The sequence below is a fragment of the Corapipo altera genome, unplaced genomic scaffold (genome assembly GCF_003945725.1).
Source record: "Corapipo altera isolate COAL_440 unplaced genomic scaffold, ASM394572v1 22, whole genome shotgun sequence".
Lineage (NCBI taxonomy): Eukaryota > Metazoa > Chordata > Aves > Passeriformes > Pipridae > Corapipo > Corapipo altera.
Genome location: NW_020884886.1, coordinates 13831174 through 13856828, shown reverse-complemented (window position 1 = coordinate 13856828; position 25655 = coordinate 13831174). Strand labels below are relative to the sequence as shown.

At 37.1% G+C, this 25655-nt stretch overlaps 1 protein-coding gene across 2 annotated transcripts in view; it reads right to left on the bottom strand.

Annotated features, from left to right (window-relative positions):
• Positions 1–418: 418 nt before the first annotated feature.
• The window catches only part of NWD2 (NACHT and WD repeat domain containing 2), a 52535-nt gene continuing 27298 nt past the window's right edge, over positions 419–25655 (bottom strand). The window contains exons 1-5 of one of the 2 annotated variants that reach the window (XM_027643039.1): positions 11844–14276; positions 10156–10359; positions 8511–8655; positions 7629–8218; positions 419–6061 (exon numbers count right to left, since the gene is read on the bottom strand). In XM_027643039.1, the coding sequence (XP_027498840.1) occupies positions 2126–6061; positions 7629–8218; positions 8511–8655; positions 10156–10293 (4809 nt within the window). In that variant the 5' untranslated portion in view covers positions 10294–10359; positions 11844–14276 and the 3' untranslated portion in view covers positions 419–2125. Of the gene's footprint in view, positions 6062–7628; positions 8219–8510; positions 8656–10155; positions 10360–11843; positions 14277–25655 lie in introns of those variants that run through there. The other variant, XM_027643038.1, reaches the window with a different exon arrangement.

Genomic DNA, 25655 nt, shown 5'->3' with positions numbered 1-25655 from the left:
TTATGCACCGCATTTGAAAGAAGGTGGAAGTTGTTTACCTTCAGGACAGGATCCTGGGAGCTGAGGTTCCCACAGGTCCACAGCTCCACAGGTCTGAAGAGAAGTGGAATTTCAGGTGCTCCTCTCTCTTCTGTGCTTCGTCCTGGGTAGTTTACACAAACCTTCATGTCTGTTGACTTGCATACCAGCCGTATGCAATCTAGTCATAAACACCACCTAAGCAGGATGTTTTTTTGACAAATCTCATTGGGTTTTTTGAATGCTTGATTTAGTCAAGTGAAAGGGGAAAATATTGAAATTTTCCCTTATGAATATAGCCCTCAGAAATTATTTAAATACAGGCCAAAGGGAGCTGTGAAGGCCTTGTGTCCCTCTGCCAGAGTGAAATTTCCCTGAAATTAAGGGACACGAACAAGTCTGCTTCCATAGTTTATTAGTACAAACAATGCATACACAAGACTGTATATTGTTTGAAGACTGCAATAGATTTCTAATTTAACAACTTTGTAACAAAATTTAACTAAATTTGACATTTATGAAAATATAAATCTCTGATTGGGTAGGTTTTCCCAACAATACAAAGTTTACATAAAAACATTCAATATGATCTATTAGTTGCAAACAAGTTAGGAAAAATCATTCAAGTCACTTAATATACTATATTGGCTTTTACACTGAACATTCACACACTACATTAAATTCTAGCTTAGCATTCATTTCTTGGAAATCTGTGACATGGGGTTCTGATTTTAAAAATAAAATTATTCTGTTTAAATAATTTGAAAATATATCCACAGATGTGCCATCTTTAAGATATGTAAGGAGGGGAAAATTTTCTTATCCTTTCAGATATTGTCCAATATATGTTTTTACTTGGGAAAATGTAAATTTTTTACAGCATTTGTCGTTATTTCACAATTTCTCCCTTGAAACGGTAAAACTGTACAAAAGGCTCAAAACAGTTCTAAAGCAGAAAGTGAAGCTTGTACATATGTGGAAGTAAGAAAAACCCATTACAAATTGGACCAGTAAAGGACCTTTGAACAGCCTTTATGTGTTGTGGAGGATTTCACCACATATACTAAGTGTCCCAGAGTGTTTGGTCATTTGATCTGTCTTTATCATGGGAAAGAACAAAAATGATAGTAAGGCAAATGTTATAAGGATTAATATATGGCAGATCTGAAAACTATTAAGATTACTTAAGGGACATAGGAGATACTTTAGATTTTCTTACAACAAAACAGATAGCAACCTTTCAACATAAAGAAATTAATGTGTTTAACTGTTCATCTGTAACGCTCTTTGCCTTTGAAAAATTTTCATTATGACCTGACTAATACACACTATGAAGACGAAAAATTTCCCTAAACCAAAAATAAAACCCCAATCCCTATACTTCTTTTACAATTTAGGATTTTTATCATTTTATCACAATACAGAAATCTGAAATCCCTGCATGCAGTTAAAAAAAAAAAAAGCTTTCAGTCCATTCATTAAGGTGAAACAAATACTTGTTGCCTCACATGATGACATGTTTGCAGCTGACTGGCACCTACTCCATTCAACCCAAAGAATAATCCCAATTAAAAAGAAAAATCAAAGTAAGTATTTTTAAAATGATGATGGAATGTATCAAGTGTTCCAGGTTGGCAGGTGACATCTTGTCATTGCACCATCGAGCAGAAAAACGCATATTTGCAAGTGGTTATAAAGCCGACTGTTAGCTGTAGACCCATCTAGGTGACTTGGAATATAAAACAGTGGTCTGACTCTTCTCACCAATCATGTGGAGGTTTAGTTCTAGTTAAAACAGTCTGTCAAACCCAAATGTGATCACCTGACTTCTGTAATAGCATAACAATTTTGACAGTATTGCTAGAAATTTTTAATCAAGGCCCTGGTGAAATTCTGGACTGAACCTTGTATTCTGAAATTAAAAAAAACCCCTGCAGCCCATTTATATTTACTTTTATGTTTACATAAGTGTAAGACAGAAAAAAACCAGCTGGTCTGCCCTCTGCTGTTTCTATCTGTCTTCCAAGAAACACACTGATTTTTACATGAATTCAGAAAACATACCTATGTGAGTATACTATTCAGATAAGCTCATCCAGATGGTTAGTCAGTTGTCAGAGGCAAAACTGTGTCCTCTGCAATCTATGGCTGAGCACACTTTCTCATAGCAATAGTTGTGTTTTTTGGTTGGTGTTGCTTCACTCACCTCAGGCTCTATAACTGTAATGGGGCTATCCCTTGCAAATACTTCTGTTGATTCCCTCCAAATGCAGTCTGCAGCTGCTTTGAAGCTATAATTGTGACATTTTGGCCTAATCACTTGTGTTGTGTTATTGAAAATCTGACGGCTGTTTGAAGTAGCAATTTTGATTTTCAGTGCAGCATCAACTCGATCCACTACAGTGTAAGTACCTATACTTCCATCATCAAATCCAATAATAATGTTTAAATGTCTCTGTGAAAGTGTAAGAAAAGTGGGAGTTTTATAAAGAGAACAGGCACCAATGTTTTTGCCATCAGCCAGCCTCATTACAATTAAGCTGGAGACCGCACCATTATCATCATCTTCTTCACCACGACAACAAATGTATACAAGGTAGCGGCCATCACGAGACAGCCTCTGCCGCCAGATGACTCCTGGAGCGTGAACCACACGAAGTTTTCCACTGTATAAATCAAGCACATTGATGTTCTCATCACCACGCGTTATAATTCCTAGCTTCCCATTTGGAGATATTTCAAAGTCTTCCAATTTTTTTAAGAAATTGGTAGGCAATTGTACACGCTTGCAGATGACTTCTTCTGTTAAGCTCCAGATATTCACGGTTTCAGTAGATGTTATAAATACTATAATATCTGGGCAGTCTGGTATCAACTTAATATCCACAATGCTTGCACCATCATCACAGCAAAACTTCTTTGTTATGCTGCCTGTCCAGAGACTGACAGCCAAGACTTTGTTCTTTGCCATTCCGACTACGAATGTATTTGCAGTTGTTATAAATGCATTCTGTAAGGCAACTAAAATATTGCAAACTCTATGTCCTGTGGCCAGTCGCCAAACTCTGGATGCATTTTGCTCACAGAGAGAGACTACAAATTGATCATTATGAGTAATCATTAGTTCTGAGATTTTTTGTCCATTAATGCGGAAGATGTTTTCACCACTAACAGTGTGCCATACGTACTGGCTGCATTTGTCATCTGATGTAACCATTATCTCTCCAGAAGAGGTCAGCACACAGTTTTCAACAATACCTTCATGCTTGAACACAGCTTCAATGAATCCGGTGCTGAAGTTCCACTTATGGACAGAATCTGATCCATCTAATGTGTATATTAATTCACCTCTGGCTGGCAACACCAGCCTTTGGATAGGCTTGCCAGATTTGTCAATATTGGACATAGCAGTTATGATGTCTATATCCCAAATAGAAAGGACACCACTGGTGGATAAGGATAGCAGCATGTTATGATGATTTGATTTAATTAGCCTGACTATAGTTCCTGAGATTTCCTGTAAGCTTGCCATACACTGTCCAGTATCTCTTCTCCAAACAAAAATGGCTGAGGTATTTTCCATTGAAGCAATTATACAGTTGCTATTTTTGGACAACACGGCAGATATAAAACGCTCATTGTGTTTAGCTCTAAACTTTTCAGCCACCTTCCACACACGAGTGTCAAGAAGTTCAATGCTGAGAGCCTTACAAATTAAAATTGCACTTTGGTCTTCAGAAAGCTCTATGCTGACAACTTCACTGTCTTCCCTTCTGCAGTCAAAGTCATCTGTAAGCTGGGGACTTGCAATCTCCTCCATATTCCAAACAGAGAGGCTACCCTCACTGTCCACCATCACCATTTCTTGGGCTGTGTCCAGAATGAGAAGGAATTTCACAAACCCACTTGAAAATTCAGAGGTCACGGTGGTCAGCTTCTCTCCACTGCCCAAGTGAAAAATGGTTGCAGTGTTCAAATACTGTCCACAGAATGCATAAACTCCATCTGGAGAACACTGGACACAGGTCACTTCATACCAGCAGTGGAAGTGATAGAGAGGCCAGCCGTAAAGCAGATCTATTACCGTAACATCTTTGCTGGCCTCCAGCCAAGCAAGTGCATGGTTGACTGATAATGTAAATCCATTTATAAAAGTGGAGCCCCCCCCAATTCCACAATGTTTTGATCCCTTAATTTCCACCTCAGACAGAAGACAGGAATTTATGTTATCATATATCAAAAGAGTGTTGTTTGTTGTAGCCACTACAAGATACTTTTCATCACTAGTGAGCTTCATCCCTAAGATAACGGATGGAGCTGTTGTAATTTGCCTTAGTAACTGGCGGGTCTCTACATCCCAAGTGCTAATGGAGCCATTTTCTAAAGCAGCAATAATCGTGCTGGGATTAAATGTAGGCAAAATCTCAGTGACATGCATGTAGCTGGATGACAATGGCAGGCGCTCAGGGCTGTAAGTGACATCCATGGAAGAATGCAAAGGGACGATAGAGCAGTACTTGGGTCCATCCTTGTCACATTCTAGGAGGAGATGTCGGAGTTTGGGCAATGAACTTACTACTGGGAGAAGCCTCTGCTGCAATTCAGCAGAGAGTGAACCTGGGTATTTTACTACTTTGAACTTTATACTGCGGAGGGTACTGGCCAGAAATTTCAGCTCCTTTTCTTGAGAGTAGGTGTAAGCCAGTTCTATGTCCGAAAGTGCTTTATCAAACTGCCCTATTCTAATCATGGTGTACAGCCAGCTGAAGTTCATAATGACTCCATACAGAAGATCATCAGTTCTTCCACATCTTGTCAAGTGATGAATAAGCTCCGTCATTTTTCTGTGATTGATAAAAAAGATATCAGGTTCTAATGGATTACACTGAAAGACCCATGGCTGATCGGGTGCCTGCCTGTCAAAAGCAGTCTGATCCATGCAATGCTTTTCATCCTTGTTCAGGCCTCTACTGTCATGGTCAGGACAGCCACTCAGATATTGGTCATTGCTGTAAAAAGGTTTTCTTCGTCCACCAGACCAAACACCAAGGAAATACTCTGCCATGACTGTGTGCATTTCACGCAAGTCTTCTTCGTTGTGCAGGTACAATTTCTGGGCAATTAGTTGCAAGTGCCTATTTGCCCAAAGAAGTAGTGTTACATTTTTCACCTGTCGCTCTATTAAGTATCCTTGTAAGCCCTCCTTAAGCCTTGCAATATATATATATGGAATTCTCAATGGATTACTGTCTCTGACACTCTCATTCAGTTCATACATAACACTGTTGTCAAGGGCTAAAATATCTTCCAGTTCCATTTCACTCAGGCCAGATCTGGACATAGTAATGTAGCCAAGTGCTCTTGACAATAGTCTTGATCCACACTTGTTTTCCAGTGACCAAAACAACTGCTCTATGCTTTCATGGACAGTGACACAGAGGGAGGACTCATCCACATCCTTGTGTGATCTCCAGTTCCTGACCTCTCTGAAGGTTAAGTTCACAAACATAGGCAGTGTGCACTTGGAGAATGCCTGATTGACATAGATTTGTTGCCCTGATGTTACTTTTCTTTTAACTCGCAGCAGTTGATGTTTCAGTACTTGACTACACATCTTTCTGTCCCTTGCAGTCAATTCAATATAGTTGCTTTCTTCATGAATAAGGCACCTCAGTTTTTGCAAGATCCCATGCTTGTTTGGCAGTGTTGACAAAATTATCCGTACTGAGCGGGGAAGGTGAATGGGAAGCCACCAGAGCTTCCTACCATCATCACTATCTGTTAGCTGTTCTAGGGCATCAAATATTATAACCAGTGGCCTGTGAAATGAAGACTCATTCAAGAGATTTATGAACAAGTCTCGAAGGTCATGAATCTTTTTTGGGTAACTTTGTACAAGGCAACGGTAGTTGACTGCTAGTTGTTCACAAATGCTCTGAAGTATATTCTTCAGATCTGTACTTGTTTCAGTGGATCCCAAAAATCTTATAACTACCACAGGGTCAGAATCTGGTCCCATCTCTTCTTGCAACCAGGAATAGGCCTAGAATATAGAGCATAATTTAGTTTATATCTCAGTGAAGCACAGTAACAGAGTTTATAAATAGTGATAGCCTGTATATAAATAAATCATTTTAAAATATTACTAGTTGAATAAAAATGCTTTCACTTGCAGAGTTCGAGGTGGGTTGATTTATGTGCACTGAATGAAATTCAGAGCATATATCATCTTTGTTTAGCATAGGTAATATCTCAAAACACTAAGACTCAGATCCACAAAAAGGCTTATGTCAAAGGGGACATGACTAGAATGTAGTTCATGAATCCCAGGGTATTCTTGGCAAAATCTGTGTCACTTCAGAAAGTAAGTAGGTAGAGTGTCTTATAAATAAACTTCCTTAGACACTATGTAATGTCATCCTTGGTCAGCCTACCACCAAAACATGTTTAACACGGATTCCCAGCCAAATAAAAATGAATGTCACTAGAGGACAGGGATCAGAGTACAGGTTGCCCTTAACTAGCTGGTTACCTTAAACCCTGGCCCACAGAACTACACTCTACCTTGGTCTATCTGTCTGCTTCTCTAAAACACTGCCATAAGGAGGAAAAAGTATCTGTCTTTTGGTTAGATCACCCTAAGCAAGTGAAGAATGTGATTTTAAATCTTCCCTGTCTGTGGAGGCTAACAAGCTCAGTTCTTTTATTTGCCACATCTTTTCACCACACTTTATGTTATTACAGTATTTTAAAAGAAAAGCATAAGCAGAGTCTCTAGGTTGACTTATGTACTCAGATCTGAAACAAGACCTTAATTTGCAAATCCCAATTTCATATACACAACTAATGTCACTCTATAGGAAGTAGATATATTATAAACAGTATTGTTCCCTTCTCCATTTCTTTCTGCCTGATATGGCTGTTTCCTAGCCCACTATGCTAAATTCTCTGACCACCCTGCAGGGAACTCAAAGTTGTGACTCCCAGCTGAAGAATTAGGCTTAGAGATGCCAGCTTGGTCTTTTTTTGCATCTGGTCCCCCAGCACAAAGTGTTTCATTCATTTGCCTGTAGTAATCAGCTCAATGACTTAAACAGCATATGTCAGATAAATAAGTACAGGTATTTTTGCAGATTATTTCAGATAGATTTGTAGCAAGTGTATTAGACTAATTCTGGAATAATTTCTGATGAGAACATGACATGGCATGACTTGGAAAGAAATTAAACACAATTTCCATTTGTGTTTAAGACTAAAACCAGCACATGATGGTTGCGGATTCATAGGACCTCAGTGGAACAAGAGGGAGAGATCATTCTACAATATACGTTGTTAATTCAAAATATATTGATTCCTTTTAGGCTTCTAAGAGCTCTGTTAACCTTTTTTTGTTTTGGCTAAGCACATGATACAGATATGCTATTACTGGAAGGTAACTATTTTTCTGCATATGTGTACAATAATACGCTGAATATACCTTTTATTATTTTTATTTTATGTATTGAGGGCTGATATCTGATCTGTTGACAAAAGGAAGAATGAAAACAAAGTTGGCCTTTACACACAGTAATACTCCCAACATGACATTATTATGTAAGGTATTGATTTACCTTCTTTGCCGCTTCAGCTAATAGAAGAGTCTTCCCTGTGCATGGTCCTCCGTATATGATAAGAGGGTTAATGTATCCTATTTTGCTAGGTAAAACATACTTGTGAACTATGTTTAATGCCTCACATCTATATTCATAAAAAGTGGAGTACGTTTTACACAGCGATGAGTGTTGAAGAACTTCATCATACAGTGTGTCTGTCTCTGTGTCAAAATTCTGCTGCACTGTAGCTTGGATTATATCAATCATGTCTTCATAGAACTGTTTACCAAGTCCTTCAATGTAATGGTTCTCCACTTCTTGGGAGTAGCCCAGTTTCATGTCACAGTGAGTGACGGATGTGTACACTCTCAGATTGGACGATGCGACAATGGTAGGAATGAATTCGTCCCTGAGCTTGATTAGTTTCTCATGGGCTTCAGGATCTCGTAGAAATTTCCCTGCTGTATGTATCACATCCATGTATTTTCCCATCTCTGGAATTTTAACGAAGCGCTCAATGTTGGCAATTTTCCGAATGTAGCAAACACACTTCTTTAGGAAAGCTGGTGTTTGTTTACCCAAAGCAAAATCAAGTTCATCTTCAATAGCTGGGGATGAAAAGAACACAGAGTCTCTGTTAACTTTTCTTTATAAACATGCCCTACCCCCAACAGGCAGACTCTTAAATGATTGCATCTGTTTGTAAAAAACTGAAAAAATGGAAAATTTGCTGGGTGCTTTTCTACGGGTTTTAGTCTCAAGCAAACATAACAAACCTTATTTTTCCCCTCTCTTTAATTATATGAGAAATGCCAACAGAAATATATCTTCATGTTTGAGGAAAGGTTGACAGAAAAGACAATAAATGGATAACATAGAAATTGTTAGTGGGAACTTTACCAGAGGAAAGATATCTCTTTGCTTGGCTATGTTTCATTTTTCCTTTCTCATACAGCAATTTCACAGCAGTCTTAAAAATCTTCTTAATCTCTTCTGATATATCTTGCCATTTGTTCTCATTCATAGAGTTTGGAGAAGATTCCATCTTTTAAAAATATCCACAGTTAAACAGTAGGTATAATACACACATCTACAACTTCAGAAAGTAACAGTCTAATATTCAAGGTCAAAAATAACATAGTAACAGAGAAACACATACACTGAAAAAATAAATAAGGGTTAAACTTTTTATACTGAAGGTGATCATAATGTAGCTACTTGGAGTATTTTGTGAATTCCTGGTGTAGGCAGCTAATGCAATATTTTTCAAGAATAAGGCCAATAATACCTTTATAGAAAGAGGATTTTGAGAACCAAGCCTGAAATAATAAAGCCACAGTAATACTGCTAAAATTATCACTCCTTTAATGAGAAGTAATAATGGTAATAATTTAAATTTGAATATTAGCTACCATATTTTAAAAATACAAGATCATATGTGACATTACTTTCATTCATTCATTGCTATAGTAACAGTAATCTTACTGTCATCGGAGAGGAACTCTAATATAAATTCACTAATCCTTTCAGATGGTATCTTGCAAATGCCATGATGGAGGTTTCTCTAAGGCAGTTGGGCTTTACTTACTACAGATGAAATCTTTAGGGGGTCTCCAGTTTTCCTGGAGGGTGTAACAGGAAAAAGAACAACCTCCAGGACAAGCTCCCTAGCAACTCTTTCTTGACATATTAACAGCTGTGTATATTTTATTCCTTTCTGTAAGTTTATGAGATGTAAGTCTGTGTTACATCTTTAAGTTATGCTGCATCTATGCCACATCTTTAAGTTACAACTTTAAGTTAGGAACATTTTTTTATCTAGTCCTATGTATCAGTAGTTTGAAGAAAGATATAAAAGATTAATAAAAAACCCCAAACCAATAATACAGTAAGCATTCAAAGTGAAGTGAAGGACTTCATTTTTTGTACACTAAAATCTGTCCTTTGTTATATTGGATGTGTAGGAGGATGGAATTGAGCCCTGATAATATACACTTTTTGTTGTCATCAATTAAAGGCAAATGCTTGTTTTAAAAATAATACTTAACAGTGTTCCAAAATCTTATAATACAGTTAATAAGTTAAAATTATGACACCTAACTCAAGACATGCTAATCACTTGCTAGAGAGTTTTCTTCTATGGGGATAGAAGGGAAAATGTGTAATTCCTCTGCAAGTCCTGTTCATTGAAATCTAGCAAAAGCACAATACTAAGTAGAAGAGCCTGAGCTTTCCCTGTTACAACATCAGGGAAGGAAGAGAAATCTGTACAGCTGTCTCGCTAGCCCCAGTAGGTCATGGATGACCACAGTCCCCTTCCTCTAGCTGTTATCAGAGAGCACATCAATGCAGGATTCACGTTCCTTGGTGTTTTGCGGCTGCTCCCTTCACCATGTATGGGAAAGGAGCATCACAGCAGCAGTTGCTCAGGTGTGGACAGCACTGTAGAAGCCAATTCAGAGACAGCAGCAAGTGCCTGGCCTTGGGGACTCCCTGGCACTAACTGACAGAGAAGAATGTTGTTGAGCAGGTGACTATGACTTACCGTATTCTGGTAGTTCTTCAGCATTTCAGATTTTGGTCTGAGGTAATATGCTGGTGGCACTGCATTCTCATCCCTGCAGTACCACTCTTCTAAAATCCTTGTCTCTAGCTTGGCCTCTACAGCAGCATCCAGGATCATTTCAAATTCTGACGATTCAACTTCCCCTGGTATTCGTATGTTCCCATACTTTTCTCCCAATAGGCCCTATGTATTTACAGGAAAGTAGGGATTAAATTTTTTTTTTTTCATTATGCAAAAAAAGCCTCCTCAGGGTCTGAATTTCATAAAAATAACTCTAATAGTAGTTAATGACTTTAAAATTACTAGGAAGGGAAACAAATACTGTGTGAGATGAATTACTGTAAAGGGTACTGTATTGAACTGTATCTTACATGACCTGGTAAAATTTCAAGTAGATGTATTGTCTTTCATATTATTAACTGGCAATAAAAATACAAAGGCATTCAAAAGAATTAATTAAAAAATATCCAACATACTTAGCACAGTGTTGACTCATGTACTACTGAGTTCCATTAGTCACAGGTAGAGATTAATCTCACATGAAAAAGCAAATGTCAAAATACTTTTCTGCGGACAAAGGATAAGTATGCATGCCTTTATTCTTATAAAAGTTCATGTTCTGCTTGATGCAAATTCACATGATGTTATGCACAGTTCATATTGGTGCTATTAAAGATGTGGCTTATACCAGCAATACTAAGGATCACTGTTGCAGAACCATGAGCTGCTTTGCTGTTTTATATTCCTTTGTTGTCTTTGCCCCGGTAGCTGTTCATTGAATGAACAGTGGGGCAAGAAAAGACCAAATACTGAGTAGAAATGGATCAAACCCCATTTTAGTACTTAAATGCTTATCTTTTGTATAAAGGTAAAGGTTTGTGGAAGTCAGTTTTTAAACTGTGGCACAGGAGATATTTCACTTTCAAAAATGAGGAATAAAATGGTGGTTATGGTATTCTAAATACTCTTTTTTGAATTTATTTATGTAGTTTACTGTCCATAAATATTCTATAAAAATATGATTGTAATGTCCTGGACTTTATAGTGTTATAGGAAATTACTGCAATCTTTCATCAATTTTTTTCAAATTTGTGATCACCAAGTATGCATTACATACTTGGTCCACAAAAGTCAGTGAGAATTCTTACTTAATTTATAATGAGATTTTTGAAAATTCATTCCTAATTTTAAATGTATTCAGTAAAGATCTTCAGTTAATGAGGAGGACTTCATGCAGAGAGGAACCAACAGTATCAGCATTTTGATTTGAATCAGAAAGATCTCTTAGTAAAGTAATGCTAATGCAAATACAGTAGTACCCTAAAGATGTAAATGACCTTGTTTGTAAATAATAATATCTAAATATTCATTATTTTTAAACCACTCATCATAATGAGAAGATGTTTTAAACTCTTCCAGCTGAAGATAAGCCTGAAAATCAACAACTGATGATGATGAAGCTTGCTTCACTGATTATAAAAGCATGAAGCAGCAGACCACTTTTCTGAACTCAGTTATGTTGGCAGAAGATACTTCAGTGGCTTACCATGCCAGATGCTGCAGCCTCGGAGCACAGACATCAGAGCAGTGCGTGAACATTTCCTAACCTCTTTTGGGGAAAACCACCTCAGTTAGCTCAGACCACACTTCACATCGTGTAAACTAACCTGGCTTAGTTTTGCCTGGAGCAGATTAGGAAGAACTCACGTGAACTACCAAGCTGGCTTTGATGGCAAGAAGTTGGCATCCTTCAACAGAGGAGCTGCGACAAAGAGCTGGTGGGCAGGAAAAAGTCAATGTCTGTCCACTGCTTAGGAGAAGTGAAGGAATGTAGGAATTGTGATAGCTCATATAGCCAGGTTCCAGTTTCTGACAAGTCACAGCACTTGAGTTCTTCAAGAGGCTTATCCAATAGAGAGAGATTAGGGGAAAGTTGGGTTTGCCTGACTGCCCATTCAGATCCCACAGCAGTTTGATTCAGGGTGCACATCAAGGAGTCAAGAGATTGTAGCAAATCTGTTCAGTCACTAGAATTATATAATAATTTTAATGAAATGAAATTATCCAATATTTTTATAATCTGAATTTATTTTTTCTATCATTCTAACTAGTAGCTCCCCTCATAGAGAGAACTATGTTGCTTCACATAATGAGATAGCTGGGGAAAATTTTGAAGCTTTTACTGTTCTGATCTATTCATAGAGCCCTATAATTTTTAAATTCTAAAGCTGCAGAGGTTAAACAAAATATAATATTATTTTCCTTCATTCAACTGAGGTTAATAACTCTTATTATGATGAATTGTAAAGCCTTTTAACATTCATGTTGATGTAGAATTCTCAAAAAATTTCTCTCAGAGAAGCTTTTACCTTACATAGAAATTATTACTGAGAGTTCACTAGGCTACATTTTTTCTGAATTTAAGTCCAGTGGATTCAATAGACAGTTGCCTGAGCAAAGATCAATAGCTGGGCCCTTCACTAAAATGTTAACATTAATATGTCTGATTTTAATGTACTGCATTTAATCAACTACATTTGTTTTAGAATTATTCTGTGTACTTTTCTGCTTCTCTGGTATGGTTTGTGCTGTTCTCTCTCCACTGTACTATAGGTAAATAACAATCGGTATTATTTTAAAATTGAAAGACAGATTTTTTTCTTTCATCTGTAACTGCAAAAGACATTATGTAAATAATCTCATATTAGGGATCATCCTACTGACTACTTGAGCAAAACACAATAAAAACGAACTTTGATATGATCCAGCAAATCCTAAATACTGTGCTGAGCAAGTCATTTAGAGCAAGGCAATCTCAGGTACTACACTGATAGAAGTCAGCTGAGGTTTTGGTATTAGTATCTGACTCTATGTAGCCATCTGAAGAATATTTTGGTAGAAAATGTTATGTTGTAGAAAGTCTTCATGTAGTCACTCCTGTGCTTTCTTATAATCTCAGACTAGCCCTGTTTTACTGTCCCTTTAACTGAGGTATTGAAACGCAACTCCTTTTCATTTTTCTGGAGAGGATTAAAGTAACTGACACTGTTTTTCTAAAGGACTGTGGTATCACACCCTAGGCTGGAAGCAGGAGGCATGCTGAGTAAGTGCAGCTGTTTTCTACTGAGAAACTGATTCCTGAATGCTCGGTTACACCACATAAACACACCAGGTTCCTGAGGAACAGTCCTCTAGATGCACTGCAAGTTTTCCAGTAGCAGTGGCATTAGTAAAGAAAAAAAAGACTAAGGAGTATAAACAGATTATATGCATTTGCTGTAATTTTAAAAGACTATTTGTTTGTAGGGTTACATGACAGCCTTAGGATGGGTGCATTTGCATGCACAGGCTGTGAAAACTGCATCGTCCCCTGTTAGACACAAAGGTGAGTCTTGGAAGTAACTCCTTCCCTTTTGGTATCATTATGGTTAAATTTATATCTGTCTGTATAAGAGTAGTCTGTCGGGGTACCACAAAACCACTCAAACCTTAAAGGCCTAAATGAGAAGATCTGAATTGCGCTTTTTCTCCAGGGTCTTCAGTGCCTGAACTGCATCCATGCCAGAGGCTTACAACAGCCTCTTCATTTCCCTATAGTTTCAAGTAAATGCAGATTTCTTCTTAGAAAAATAAAGAAAAATGAAGCAACAGGATTGAAAGAAAATACAATTTCTCACAATCTTCATGTTGTTTCATATTAAGTCTACAAATAAAAATTACCATTATTTCAGACCTCTATGAAAAAATATTATAGTACTCTACAGTAAGAACCTAAAACTTCAATTTGTGACAATAACATTGCAGCATTTTGATGATTATTATAGGAAATTATTTTTAAAGGGAACAGTAATGTTTACACTGTGTTCATTATCAAGAGACAGTTTTATATGCAGACTCGTGAATCAAAATCTCCCACCTGATGAGTCATTTTCCTTTAATAGTAAAACATAAATTAAAGATTCATTAGATTGAAGGTGACTGAACTGTATAAATCTACCAGGCTGACAAACATGTATAAAACCCTCAGCAACCATATGTGTCTAACAAAACTTTGCAGAATTAACACAGAGCAATCCAAGCAGTAGCCTTGCTTGGATTTCATTGAATCACAGAATCATAGAATGGTTTGGGTTGGAAGGAATCTTAAAGATCATCTACTTTCAAGCTCCCTGCCATAGCCAGGGACACCTTCCACTAGACCAGGTTGCTCAGAACTCCAGCCAACATGGCCTCCAACAGTTCCAGGGGTGTTTTGTTAAGCCTGAGGCTGAAGTCACTATTAAATGAAGGTTAAAAAACTACGGTTTAGATCAAGATGGGAAATATTTTTCACTCTATTATTCTTGGTATGGAAAGATATTAAAATTATAGGCACAGTCACAATAATGACCAAAAGGAGAAAACACAGATTAGGATTAGATCTTGAGATATGAGGGATTCACAATGTTTCAGTTAAGACATCATCACTAAAATGTTCATAAACCCTAATACTAGACCTTATATTAAAACAGAACAAGTTGAAGTTCTAAATATGCTCAATTCCAACTAAGATATTTAGTGGTAATTTTAATAACAAACAAGCTGTCCAACAGCAAGTTATATTAATTACTGGTTTTGCCAACACAGGAAAGACCTGATCCAACGATCTTTTGCTGGGGATCATGGAATCAGTCCTATTTCTTGGTCTTTGTGAAGTTCCACATGTGACACTGAAGTCCTCTCTGCCTTTTCTCAGAGCAGTCCTGGATTGCCAGTTTTTTGAAGAATAAGCATTCAAGAAATCATCTTTGAAGGAATTAAATCTAACCACACTTAATTTTTTAACTATATGTCAAGATCTAAGCACCCCTTAAACAATTTGGTTTTGAAAGATCCATGTTTTTGCAAGATCCATGAGGGATTAGGAAGTATTATTGTCCCCATGTGACATAGGAATTAAGTGCAGGGAATTAAGCCTGAGCAGGGACAGGTATGCAACAGTTAGACAAAACCAGGTAGTAGAAGCTGTTGTTCCTGATTCTCAGCCCTGTCCTTACTGAAACTGCTCGCTACTGAACCAGAAAAGCCTTGCCCTCTTGTGATGAGGTCCTGAGTGACTTATATTTCAGCCTGCTAAATTAATGTAAGCTTAAACTAAGATGACTTATTCAAAGTAGAACAGCTCCATTAGGAGAAAGGGTATCTCACATTATTGAAGATGTGTTGAATGCTTCACACTCTGGCCTGAAAATTGTAGGGATTTAAGTGCTTCTAAAATACTGTGGGGTATTAAGTTCATTTGTTGCCAGGGGTTGGTAAATGCTGGTCTTACTGATGTTCCATCCCCAAGAAAACTGTGGATTGCAGTCTGTTATCATGCCACCCCTCACCAGGAGGCAAGAAATCTGGTAAGGAGCAGAATGTAGCTAGCAGGCCATAATTTATAGCAAAAAGGGTAATAAGGGAGCACAGCCATGAAGAAAGGGACCTGTTTCAAAATCTCTCCTGAACTGAAAGAAGGACAAGTCTGTGGTCACCAGGTATAAACCCTACTCATAAGGCTTCTGGGTATGAATGATGGGGTAACAGTAGCGTCCTGCTAGTGCAGCTCCTTTCTGTACAAGAAATTGCATAGTATTATACAAGTAACTGAATATTAATTGGAGCAGGAACATGAACTTTATCTTTCCACAGTTTTCATGAGTACCCTAAACAAGGGCTACAAAGTGAATGAATCTTCTGGATCCCTCTCTCTTCTGTGGTCAGTTGCTCTTCATTGCCTTCTGTGAATCCTGGGGTTAGAGACCTAACTCCTGCTTCCTTAGCCTGAACTTCTAGGCTTCTTTCCTTTTGTAGTAAAATCTTTCTTATGATATGAACCTTCTTTTTATTCCTCTTTAAAGCCATGCATTTCAGTCAAATAGCCATTTTGCTCAGAGAAATGTGGGGTTTTTTTCTCTACTGCTTACTGTGATGTTCATACATGTGTTAGCTGATAAAAAGTATGTTAGTCTGTAGTGAATCAGATTTCTATAGACAAAAGAGATCCATAAAGAAAAAACCATAAGTAAATGATTGACAGTTCTATTTAACACCAGGCTTAAAACACATCAGACAATCAGATGCCAATACCCATCAGTTTCTTTCAATTGCTCTATATGTATGTATGAAGACAGAATCACTTCAGCATAACTACAAGAAATGCTCCACTGTTTTCAAATCTTACTTTTTACATGCATAGTGGCTACATTATATGTCTTGTCTTTCATATTAAATTTGGAGGTGGTAAGACAGTGCATTGCTTGTGTGAGCCTGCCTAAGTAGCACATTAAAGTCAAGGAAGGCACTCAGAATTGTAACATGTAGGCATGTTTCCTTGTCTGCAGAAATGGGGGCTTAAATGACATAACCAAATATACAGGTAAACCACATCTTGAAAGTCTGAAACAAATGGTCAGGGGACCAGTTTTTAAGGGCCTATTATTTAATATCCCATTCAAAGAAATTTAGTACAACTATAGGTCCTTTAGGTTTCTTGCCACTATATTGTAACTCCATTTTAATGGTGTCCTATAGAAATTATGTATGTGACAAAAGATGTGCAGGTGCAGCCAGAGTATTCTGGTGAAAAAAAAAAGAAAATCAAAATAATGGGATTAGCTGGAACGCTCTTTTGCAGAAATAAATATGATTTGAATTGAAACCAAGAACTTACTACCAAAACGAATAGAAAAGCATGTCCTATATTATTATTTTTTATAACTTAAGAGAACAATAGCCAGCTCATCTCAAATTCAAAGCAAAAGTGCTAATGGCTAAACAACAAAAGTGAATCATCTGAACTAAAACCCAGAAAAGTATATTTACTTAAATTTAGTTTCAATACACTAAATAATTTCAGTAAGGAAAAAAGTGAATTTATTTAAAATCTCAATGGAATATATATATGTTAACCGCTTCTTAGGGCAAACTCCAAGCCATTAAATTGAGCTGTACTGAAAACTGAAACCAAGATGAAGAAAGCTATAATAAAATTCTTAATCTAAATCAAGTTTTAGGAAGCTGGAGTTCCAGAGTGCCCAGGAGATGACCTGAAAATAGCTGCCTCTACTCCTTTTTTTGTACTTCTAGCTGCAATGCGGTACAGTGTAACGACCTCACAATACAAGCATAGAGAGAATATTACCGAAATAAATAAATACATTTGACTGCTTTTCTTGTCTATCAAAGGAGAAATGTTATGTTGCATTGGTATTAAAACTCCCAAAAATACCACCATTAGAAATAAAAAAAAAATATGAAAAAAGGACAAAAATGTAATCTATGATTTCTGGGATTTACAGGTCAAAGTGCCTTCAGAATAGCATTTTTCTTCTCCTGCCATTAGTTGTAAGGCAGTGCAGCTTAGCAGACAGAATGTTAGAGCTGCTGCAGATCTCTTAAATCTTCTTTCCACTTTTACTGCTTCTTAGTATGGAAACTTGTTGATGCTTTTGCCACTGCCTCAGACTGTCTATCTATAAAATGAGGCTAATGATAGCTCATTTTATTTTAAGTATTTCTATTTTGAAAGATCTTGTGTATTTATGTATCAGCAGAGATGGAACTGTTACTTTACATTGTTTGTCCTGTTTAGTTTGTAAAGGAAAAATGATACCATAGAACAGTATCAAACACTTTCATTTGCTTTTCCTCCATACCTAGGTCAGAATAACAATGTCCATACCTCAATCCTTTGGTTGAAGCCTGTGAGTAAAAAGATTTAATTTTAGAACTTCAGCTGACCATATAACACATAAGAAATACAGGTTTTAATTGAGATTATTGAAGTGAATAGGAAGTTGAAGGCATAAAAGGCATTTCTGATCTGAGAAATACATTGTTTTTCCACCTGCCAGGATATATATTTATGTTCCTTGGCTTGAGAAATATTGCAGTGCGTTGTTTCACAGAGCCATGCCCTAATTTCTCTCTTCCTTTTTTTATCTGGAGGCACTGCAGAAGTACCCTGGGGGGGTGAAATGAGTTTCAGAAACTTGAGATAGGTCTTGGTTTCAGTTCCATGAAAAACAAAAAGGGCTGTTGAACTCCTTGTAAGAAAACTGACTGGAATTAGGACTGGAAGAATAAGGTGCAAGTGCTGAAGTCTTTTGCTGTGAGTACTGTTCCTGACATAAGATATAAGAAGAAAATGATGGTGGAGCTTCTTGATGCTTGACCTGTCTTTCAGAAAATTAAAGAGAGCAGCCAAATCTAGCTGTAAATGTACCACTTCCCTCAACTCTGAACTTCACCCACAGTGCAGTATTTTTAAATCTCAAAGCTTTTCTCTAGTGGTAGGGAGATATGAAATAACGATGAGTAATATTTCAAGACATAGTGGGTAGGAGCTAACAGTCCACCTTACAGAGGGAATGTGTTTCCTCAGAAGAAATTCATGACCTACTTCCCTGATACACTTTGTTTCATCAGAACTCTCCTTTTTCCTGGCTGAGAAAATACCAATGGTCTTCTTCCACATTCTTCCTGCCTTCTACATGATCATGAAGCACCAGTTTAGTTCATTTTGTTGTCGGTTCTTTGATCAGCCTAAGCATAGATGCAGGTGAGAAAACCAGGCAAAAAGAATACAATTAGGGAAGAGATCTGTGAATAAAAGTAGGGTAGAGGAAGGATTGGAGAAGATTTTGCCTACCTCTGCCTAGAGATTTGAGCTGCTCACTCACTCTGATTCTCCTCCAAACAAATGCATTATTCTCACTTTGCTCTGTTTTTGAAATTGTGTGGGAGATTTCTTGACAGGCATGTACATTTTTCCTTTCACATAAAGCTCAGGTCCTTGCAGGTAATTCCTACTGTAGTCCAGATTTCTGTCAACTCTCTGACAGGTCCCGTAACACTTTACAACAGTAGAACTGGGTAGAAAAACAAACCACAAGGGTTAGGTTTAATAAAAGACCGTAGCACATATCCCACACTAAAGCCAGCAACCTTCTCTGTGGAAATCACTACCCTGCCTACAGCAAGTGGGAAACATACCTTTCTTGGAAACAGCAAGGAGATGAATATTGTCTTTTAGAGGAGGGCATGGTGGTGTAACATCCTCTGCTTTGTAAAATAATCTCAACACTCATCCAAGCTATAAGGAACCATGAAAGGGCTTGAAACCCTGTGTTGCACCTCAGAGGTGAAGTATGGCTAATGGAAAAAAGCTTCTTCTAGTATTGCAGTTTAATACGCCTTACTGAGCATCCAGGGACACAGGTGTCATGGAGGCAGAAAGGAAGAAGGTAACTCTGAGCCTATCACTGTAGTCAGCTGGGAGGCCAGGGTACTGGCTTCTGGACACCAAACCCCAGGGTTAAATGCTAACACTCCTCTGCATTCTTACTGCCCTCTTTGGTATGCTTCCTATGCAAGTGGCCATATCTTTACTTTCTGGGAAATATGATCTTGCTAGTATTTATCAGAAAGGTTGTTTAGTTTCTAGATTTCCATTTTGGGATGGTATTTATGAGACAAATGATGAGACAAAGTTGAGCATGGCAAAAAGGGCTGAATCAGACACTTAAGGGATTGACAGAGATGCATTTAGTCTGTAGTAACCTCCAAAGTTGCAGCAGCTGTGGAGGGGTTTTTAGGACTGCAAAACCTATCTAAATCCCACTGTAAGCACATACATACACTCTTTATTGGAAATAGACCTATATATTTATGTTTTTTTTCAACATAATTAAGCTGTTTTTCTCACTAACATATGGAGCTGCTATGAAGGTATTAGAAAGTGTTAATTATGAGTATTATCAGAGGGAGAGATCGCTGATAGTATAACGGAATTTTTAACACCCCTCCAGATTTTAGGAATACTGAAGCTACATGACATGACATTTCACTGCAAATTTTTTTTTTCTATTTCTTTTTCCCTTCTTATTAAAGCTAAACAGATTGGTATTTATTGAGTCTACAAATGAAAACTAATTTTGTAATTAAATGTCAAGAAAATGATTTCACAACTTACATAGAATAATGCAGTTACTGGGAGCCTGATATGACCCATGACTGTGTAGTGTGCACCTAAAAACACTATTAATAATTGTTTTATGTATAACATAAATGAAGGCCCAAAGGCAAATTTTTAGTATAAGTGACATTAGTTCTAGGAGATTATAACACAAAGAACTTAGACTTTATCACAGTATGCAAAACAAGTACCAGAACATAACATCAACTCTGCTTTGCAAGTACATGTGGAATGGCCTAGATTATTTATTTTGACTAGTTCCTTGATTTTGACGATTTTTATTTAAGATTTTTGTATCCTTATGCGCTAATTGTAACTAAACATTATTTTTTCCAAGCTAGCTGGCATTGGCTTTAGGGCTTGTTTTTTGGGTCAGTTGGTGGCTGGTACTCTCTTAAACTTATCAATCTAGTCCTTCGAAGATGAAAAGAAATTATTAGAAAATTCCTTGCATGAGAAGAGTATAATTTTCCTTTCCCTACAATGCTAGCGGTATGATGGCCTAGTAAACTTAAGACTGATGTAGAATTATTAGTCCCTTTTTAATGTTCTTAAATGATTTGCATGCATTCCCTACTTTTCACATGCTTGGAGGGAAAGAACTCTTTTTACTGTTTATTAAATTATAAATTTGGAGGAGGATAAAAAGGACAGTAGTACAGTTGCACGACAAAAAGAACTATTTTCTATGAAAAGAAGCTAATAATCTAAACTGCAATAACAATTAAGGAAAGAACGCAAAAATGTGGAAAGGATCTTCAAAGAAGCTGAACTGAAGGAAAAAGACTACAGCAATCACTGTGATAACAGAGATAAAGGCTTTCCTTGTCTCCATAAACCAAACCCCTTAGGCACTTGACAAAGGTTACAGCTTATCAAAACCAGCATTACTTAAAGTGTTCAGAGTGTCAACAATCTTTACAGTCATTTCACATCACCAAAACTGGGTCTGTTATTAACCTGTTAACCAAAGGATCTCTGAAGTGGATCTCTGTAAAAGGGAAGGTGTATACTCTAGAAGCAAGCAACAGTATTAATATCTCTCTTTGAATTTACCAAATGCCTGCTAAATACTGTAAAGTATGCTGTTTCTTTACACAGAAGTAGCACTGCAAGGTTTAGAATCCCCTCCATCCCCCTCACTTCTGTAGAATAGCTGATGTTTGATCTACCGCTTCATTTGTAGAGCAGATGGTTACATCTAGTTGATTACAATACTACCTCAGAAGATGGTTTGGTAAAGCTCTTGAGGGTCAAGAGACACTAAATCTGATAAATGTCATGCAGCCTATTTTCTCCTCTACAAATAATAAAGAATGATGGAAATATGACTTCATGTTAATCTTGTTTTCGCTAATATGGTCATTCATATTAAACATAATACTTAACCTTTCTGGAACGCAGTACCAAAAAATATATTTCTGTCAAGAAAAAGAAGTACAGTGACTTAGCAGAAAATATGTGCACTCTTCTGGTTGAAAATGAAAGCTATTTTAAGACTACATAAAAAAACATGCAGTTTCTATGTTCCATGGAAAAGCAGTCTGATGAATCTTGTACCTATTTTCAATGGGCCACATTTAAAAAATGGGTAAGTATTTTAGATTTAGAGAATCAGAGATGATTCACAGGAAAATACATTCCCATCCTTAAAGCAAATGAAGGAATTCACTTACAATAGCTTAATCATATAGTATCTCCCCATCCTTGATTTCACTTTCTGTGTACATCCGTTGTTCAGAGACAAACTACACTGAAAGGGATAGACACTCTTTAGCTCTTAATCTGGAGGCTGTGAAAGAAGACCAAAGCTTGTTGAGGGGAAAGTTGCATACTACGACTTTAAAATTTATCACTTTATTTGCTTTGAAGGGTTTCAAAAAATAGGCAAAGTTCTACTCTGACATTCACAGAAAAATCTTTCCTCTTGCCCAAGTCCACATAAATCAGGATTATTGTCTGCAGACATATACTTTACTCCAGATCAATGCCAACAAGTCCTATGGAGCCATTCCTGATATGCTGTATGAACACAAACCCACTTATGTTAGAGGGAGTCCTTATTTGGATGGGTTTTGAATCAGATGATGAATGAGAATAAAATTCATAATTTGATATTTCTTTCTTGGAAGAGCTGGACTGTTGTACCATGTCTGGCTCCAGCTATTTCCCCATTCACTTGAAAACTACATACAGAACTGCTTCCTTGAGGAAAATTAAATACTGAATTGCCCAAGCACGGGTAACTTTGGTTGAATTTCCAAAAAGCAGGGGGCTTAGCATTCCCCCTAATGTTTTAGTATAGACACATTTGACTGACTTTAGCCTCCCTAACTTAAATGGTGTGGCAATTTTCCCAGGAGAGCAAAAGCAAAATATAATTCATGCATTCCAGAACCCATATATATTTAGTTTTCACATTAGGAATAAATCCTAGAGTAACACCAGGACTGAGATGGGAGTTGAGGACATTCAGCAGAGCTGGAGTAATATAATTTGGAATTTTCTCTGAGCTGGAATGCACTCAAAATTAATTATCAACCATTTGTACTAAGCAGAGAGAGTGTAGCAGTGTACTTAATGGAATGATTAAAGCATGCATTATACAGTAGGAACAAAAAGATACAGACAGTAAAAAACATTTCACTCCTCAATTTACCATACTTCCTCTTCAACTTCAAGGTGATTTAAGGACATGACAAATATTGCAAATTGCTAATATTCTTTGAAAATTCTACATGAACTCCAAATGTATAATGCTAGGTCTTTAGCTCTGTGAAAGTGGAGTTTTATGCTTCTCTATGGTCTGTTCAGGAAGGGATGCATGTGCTGCTCTTGAATTCAGTCCTGTCCATCGCTATCTTCTGCCCTTGCCCTGGACTGAGAATGGGGAAAAGAGCTTTTAGGCATCCACAGTTGGTCTGTGGTAAGCAGAGTTTCAGAAATACACTGTGGGATATCTCAGAAGCCCAGTGAAAATGCAAGGGATGATGCAGGAGCTCAAGTTGTTTAGATGTGGAAATTCTTGAGGACATGGGGAGACCCATTGCAAAATATTTGGTGTTTCTCATATTTCTAAGTGGTCATCTTCAAAGGTCAGCCCTGTTCTCCATTAGCAAACAAGGATAATTATTGGTTATAGATACCATTACCAGGTTCCTTAATGCTGAAATTAACAAGCTGACAATAATTTCAAAGGGATAATGTAAATTACAATGGCTGTTCAGAGTAGGTAGAAAATGTTTTTATTATTATTTGGACCAGGTGATTTGAATGATGGGTGGAGAGAATCTCTAAGGTTTGTAAAATCCCAAACATATTTAATCGAGCAAACCTTTACAGGTAACAGACTACCATTTCATTTCCATTTCTATTTTTAATTTTACAGTCTTCCAGGAGACAGTCATGCAAGGACAGCAGTTCAGGCAAAGACTGTGTGGTGCCACACAGATGGAAGAGAGTACCTACGTGTTATAACTTGCAGGGTGTGTTTTAAGAGAAGTGCAGAGAAGCCTGACAGTTTTCTCATCTGTACTAAGGCATTAACAACAGCAGGTCAGTACTAGAGTATTAGTTAGGGAATATCAGTAAAAGGGAAATAAACTTATTCTGCAAATAATTACTATAGACTAATGACACCCTAAATACCTCATGGCCTTAACTGAAATCAAGCACTGTATTTGAGTTTCTACATTAGCAGTCTAATGTCTTCTTGTTGTTAAAGGAAAAACAGTTATCCAGAAGAGGACTCAGGTATTACTGGAGGTATCTGTATGTTCCTATTTATTGTAAAAGATGTCAAGACTAGACCTGTAATAGATGAATCCTGTTCATGATCAGTGCTGGTTGTGGGATCATAACACAACCTTTATTGTCACTCTAGCATCCTGTCTGTGTTGCCATCTCTTACAAATTCACTAGGAAACATAACGTAACAAAATGTAAAAGTTCCAGTGATGCACTGAATGCATTTTTTCCTTTGGTATCATTGTGCAATGCAGAGTTTATAAAGTTCACAATTTAGTAAATACACTGCATTTTAATCTCTCCATGTAGATTCCAGAGAAAACTAGTATAATTTCTGCATAAAATTTGTATTTGAAGTATTTTCCCCACAGAAATAGTACTTTTCCCCTCATAAATGGATCTTGATAAATTACTCTGTAAATCAAAAATAGCATGGTATATATTTACCTATAGTAAAGGCTATGAGTATTTAAATGATCACATATAATAGGGACTGATTTTGCACAGCAGAACAAAACCCAAACAAAAACACCAACCTAACAAAAAGCCTCAATTTAAGCAAAAAACCAAACAATTCCCCTCTCCCTTAATTGAATCAAGTGTTAATAGAGCTCAGGCAGCAGGTAAGAGGGGGACTATACATTCTCAAAGACAGTGTTCACAGTAAATTAATTACGCCTTTTTTTCAGAACTGCTTTCTCCTTTGTGTTTATGAATATGTGTTAATTTAGATTTTGTTGCTTCATATCTGCAGAAAAGCTGGGGACTTCAAACGTAGGCACTGCACTAATTTAAGAACTGAATTTTGTTTTCTCTCCATCTGATATCACAATGCAGGCACAAAGTGACATAAAGAAACACTTTTTAAAATCAATCCATACCTAGTAGTTAATTCTGAATAGTCCAATTTAATCCCAGATCTGTGTCTCAATTCAAAAAGCGGTAATTGATAAGTACAAAAAAATACCCAGCTGAATGGAAGCAGCACATTTTATAGAACTTTCTCAAGAAATGGGAAGTTGCCCAAAGCCTGCAGTGCCAAAGTCAGTTTTTAATTATGTTACTATAAATTAAAACTAATTACGCCTTGTTGAAGTAGAATCATCTTCAATTTGTGTTGTAAATGAAATAACCCCCATCTCACTATGGTACAGCAGAGTAAAAAACAAATGTGCATAAACTGATTTCTGTAGTTTTGCCAGTCATTGGGAGAGCTATTACTTTGGCCCATACTTGGAAAACATGAAACAAATATTGAAATCGTTGGCTCACTGCAACCTCTTTGCTAACTGTTTTGTTCTGTTTAAAAATTCTGATTTGGCTTGATTTCTTTCCTTAGTAACAATATCAGGCAGGCAGTTCTTAAAAGCTTCAAGATTCTGAGTTGCTAAAATATGCAGCAATGGTTCATGACAAGGTTTTCTTCACTGTGAAAGATTTTACAACATCCATATCTAAGGACACTGGGTGCTGCTACAGGAAAAACACCATGCTTTTCTGTTCCAACTTTGGTTTTTTTTCATCAAGGGAAGATAAAAAGTAGAAAAATAAACCCAGAAAACTAAATTTAGTCACATAAGATGAAAGACACCCAACCTCTCTAGAGATCTGGGCCAGTGCGTGCTTGTGAAAAACAGTGTCACAACAGCATCAAATCCATTCAGTACTCCAAGCGCTGGGCTCTTACGGTCAAGCTGAGGACAGCTCTTGTTCCCCAGGCCTCTGAAGCTAA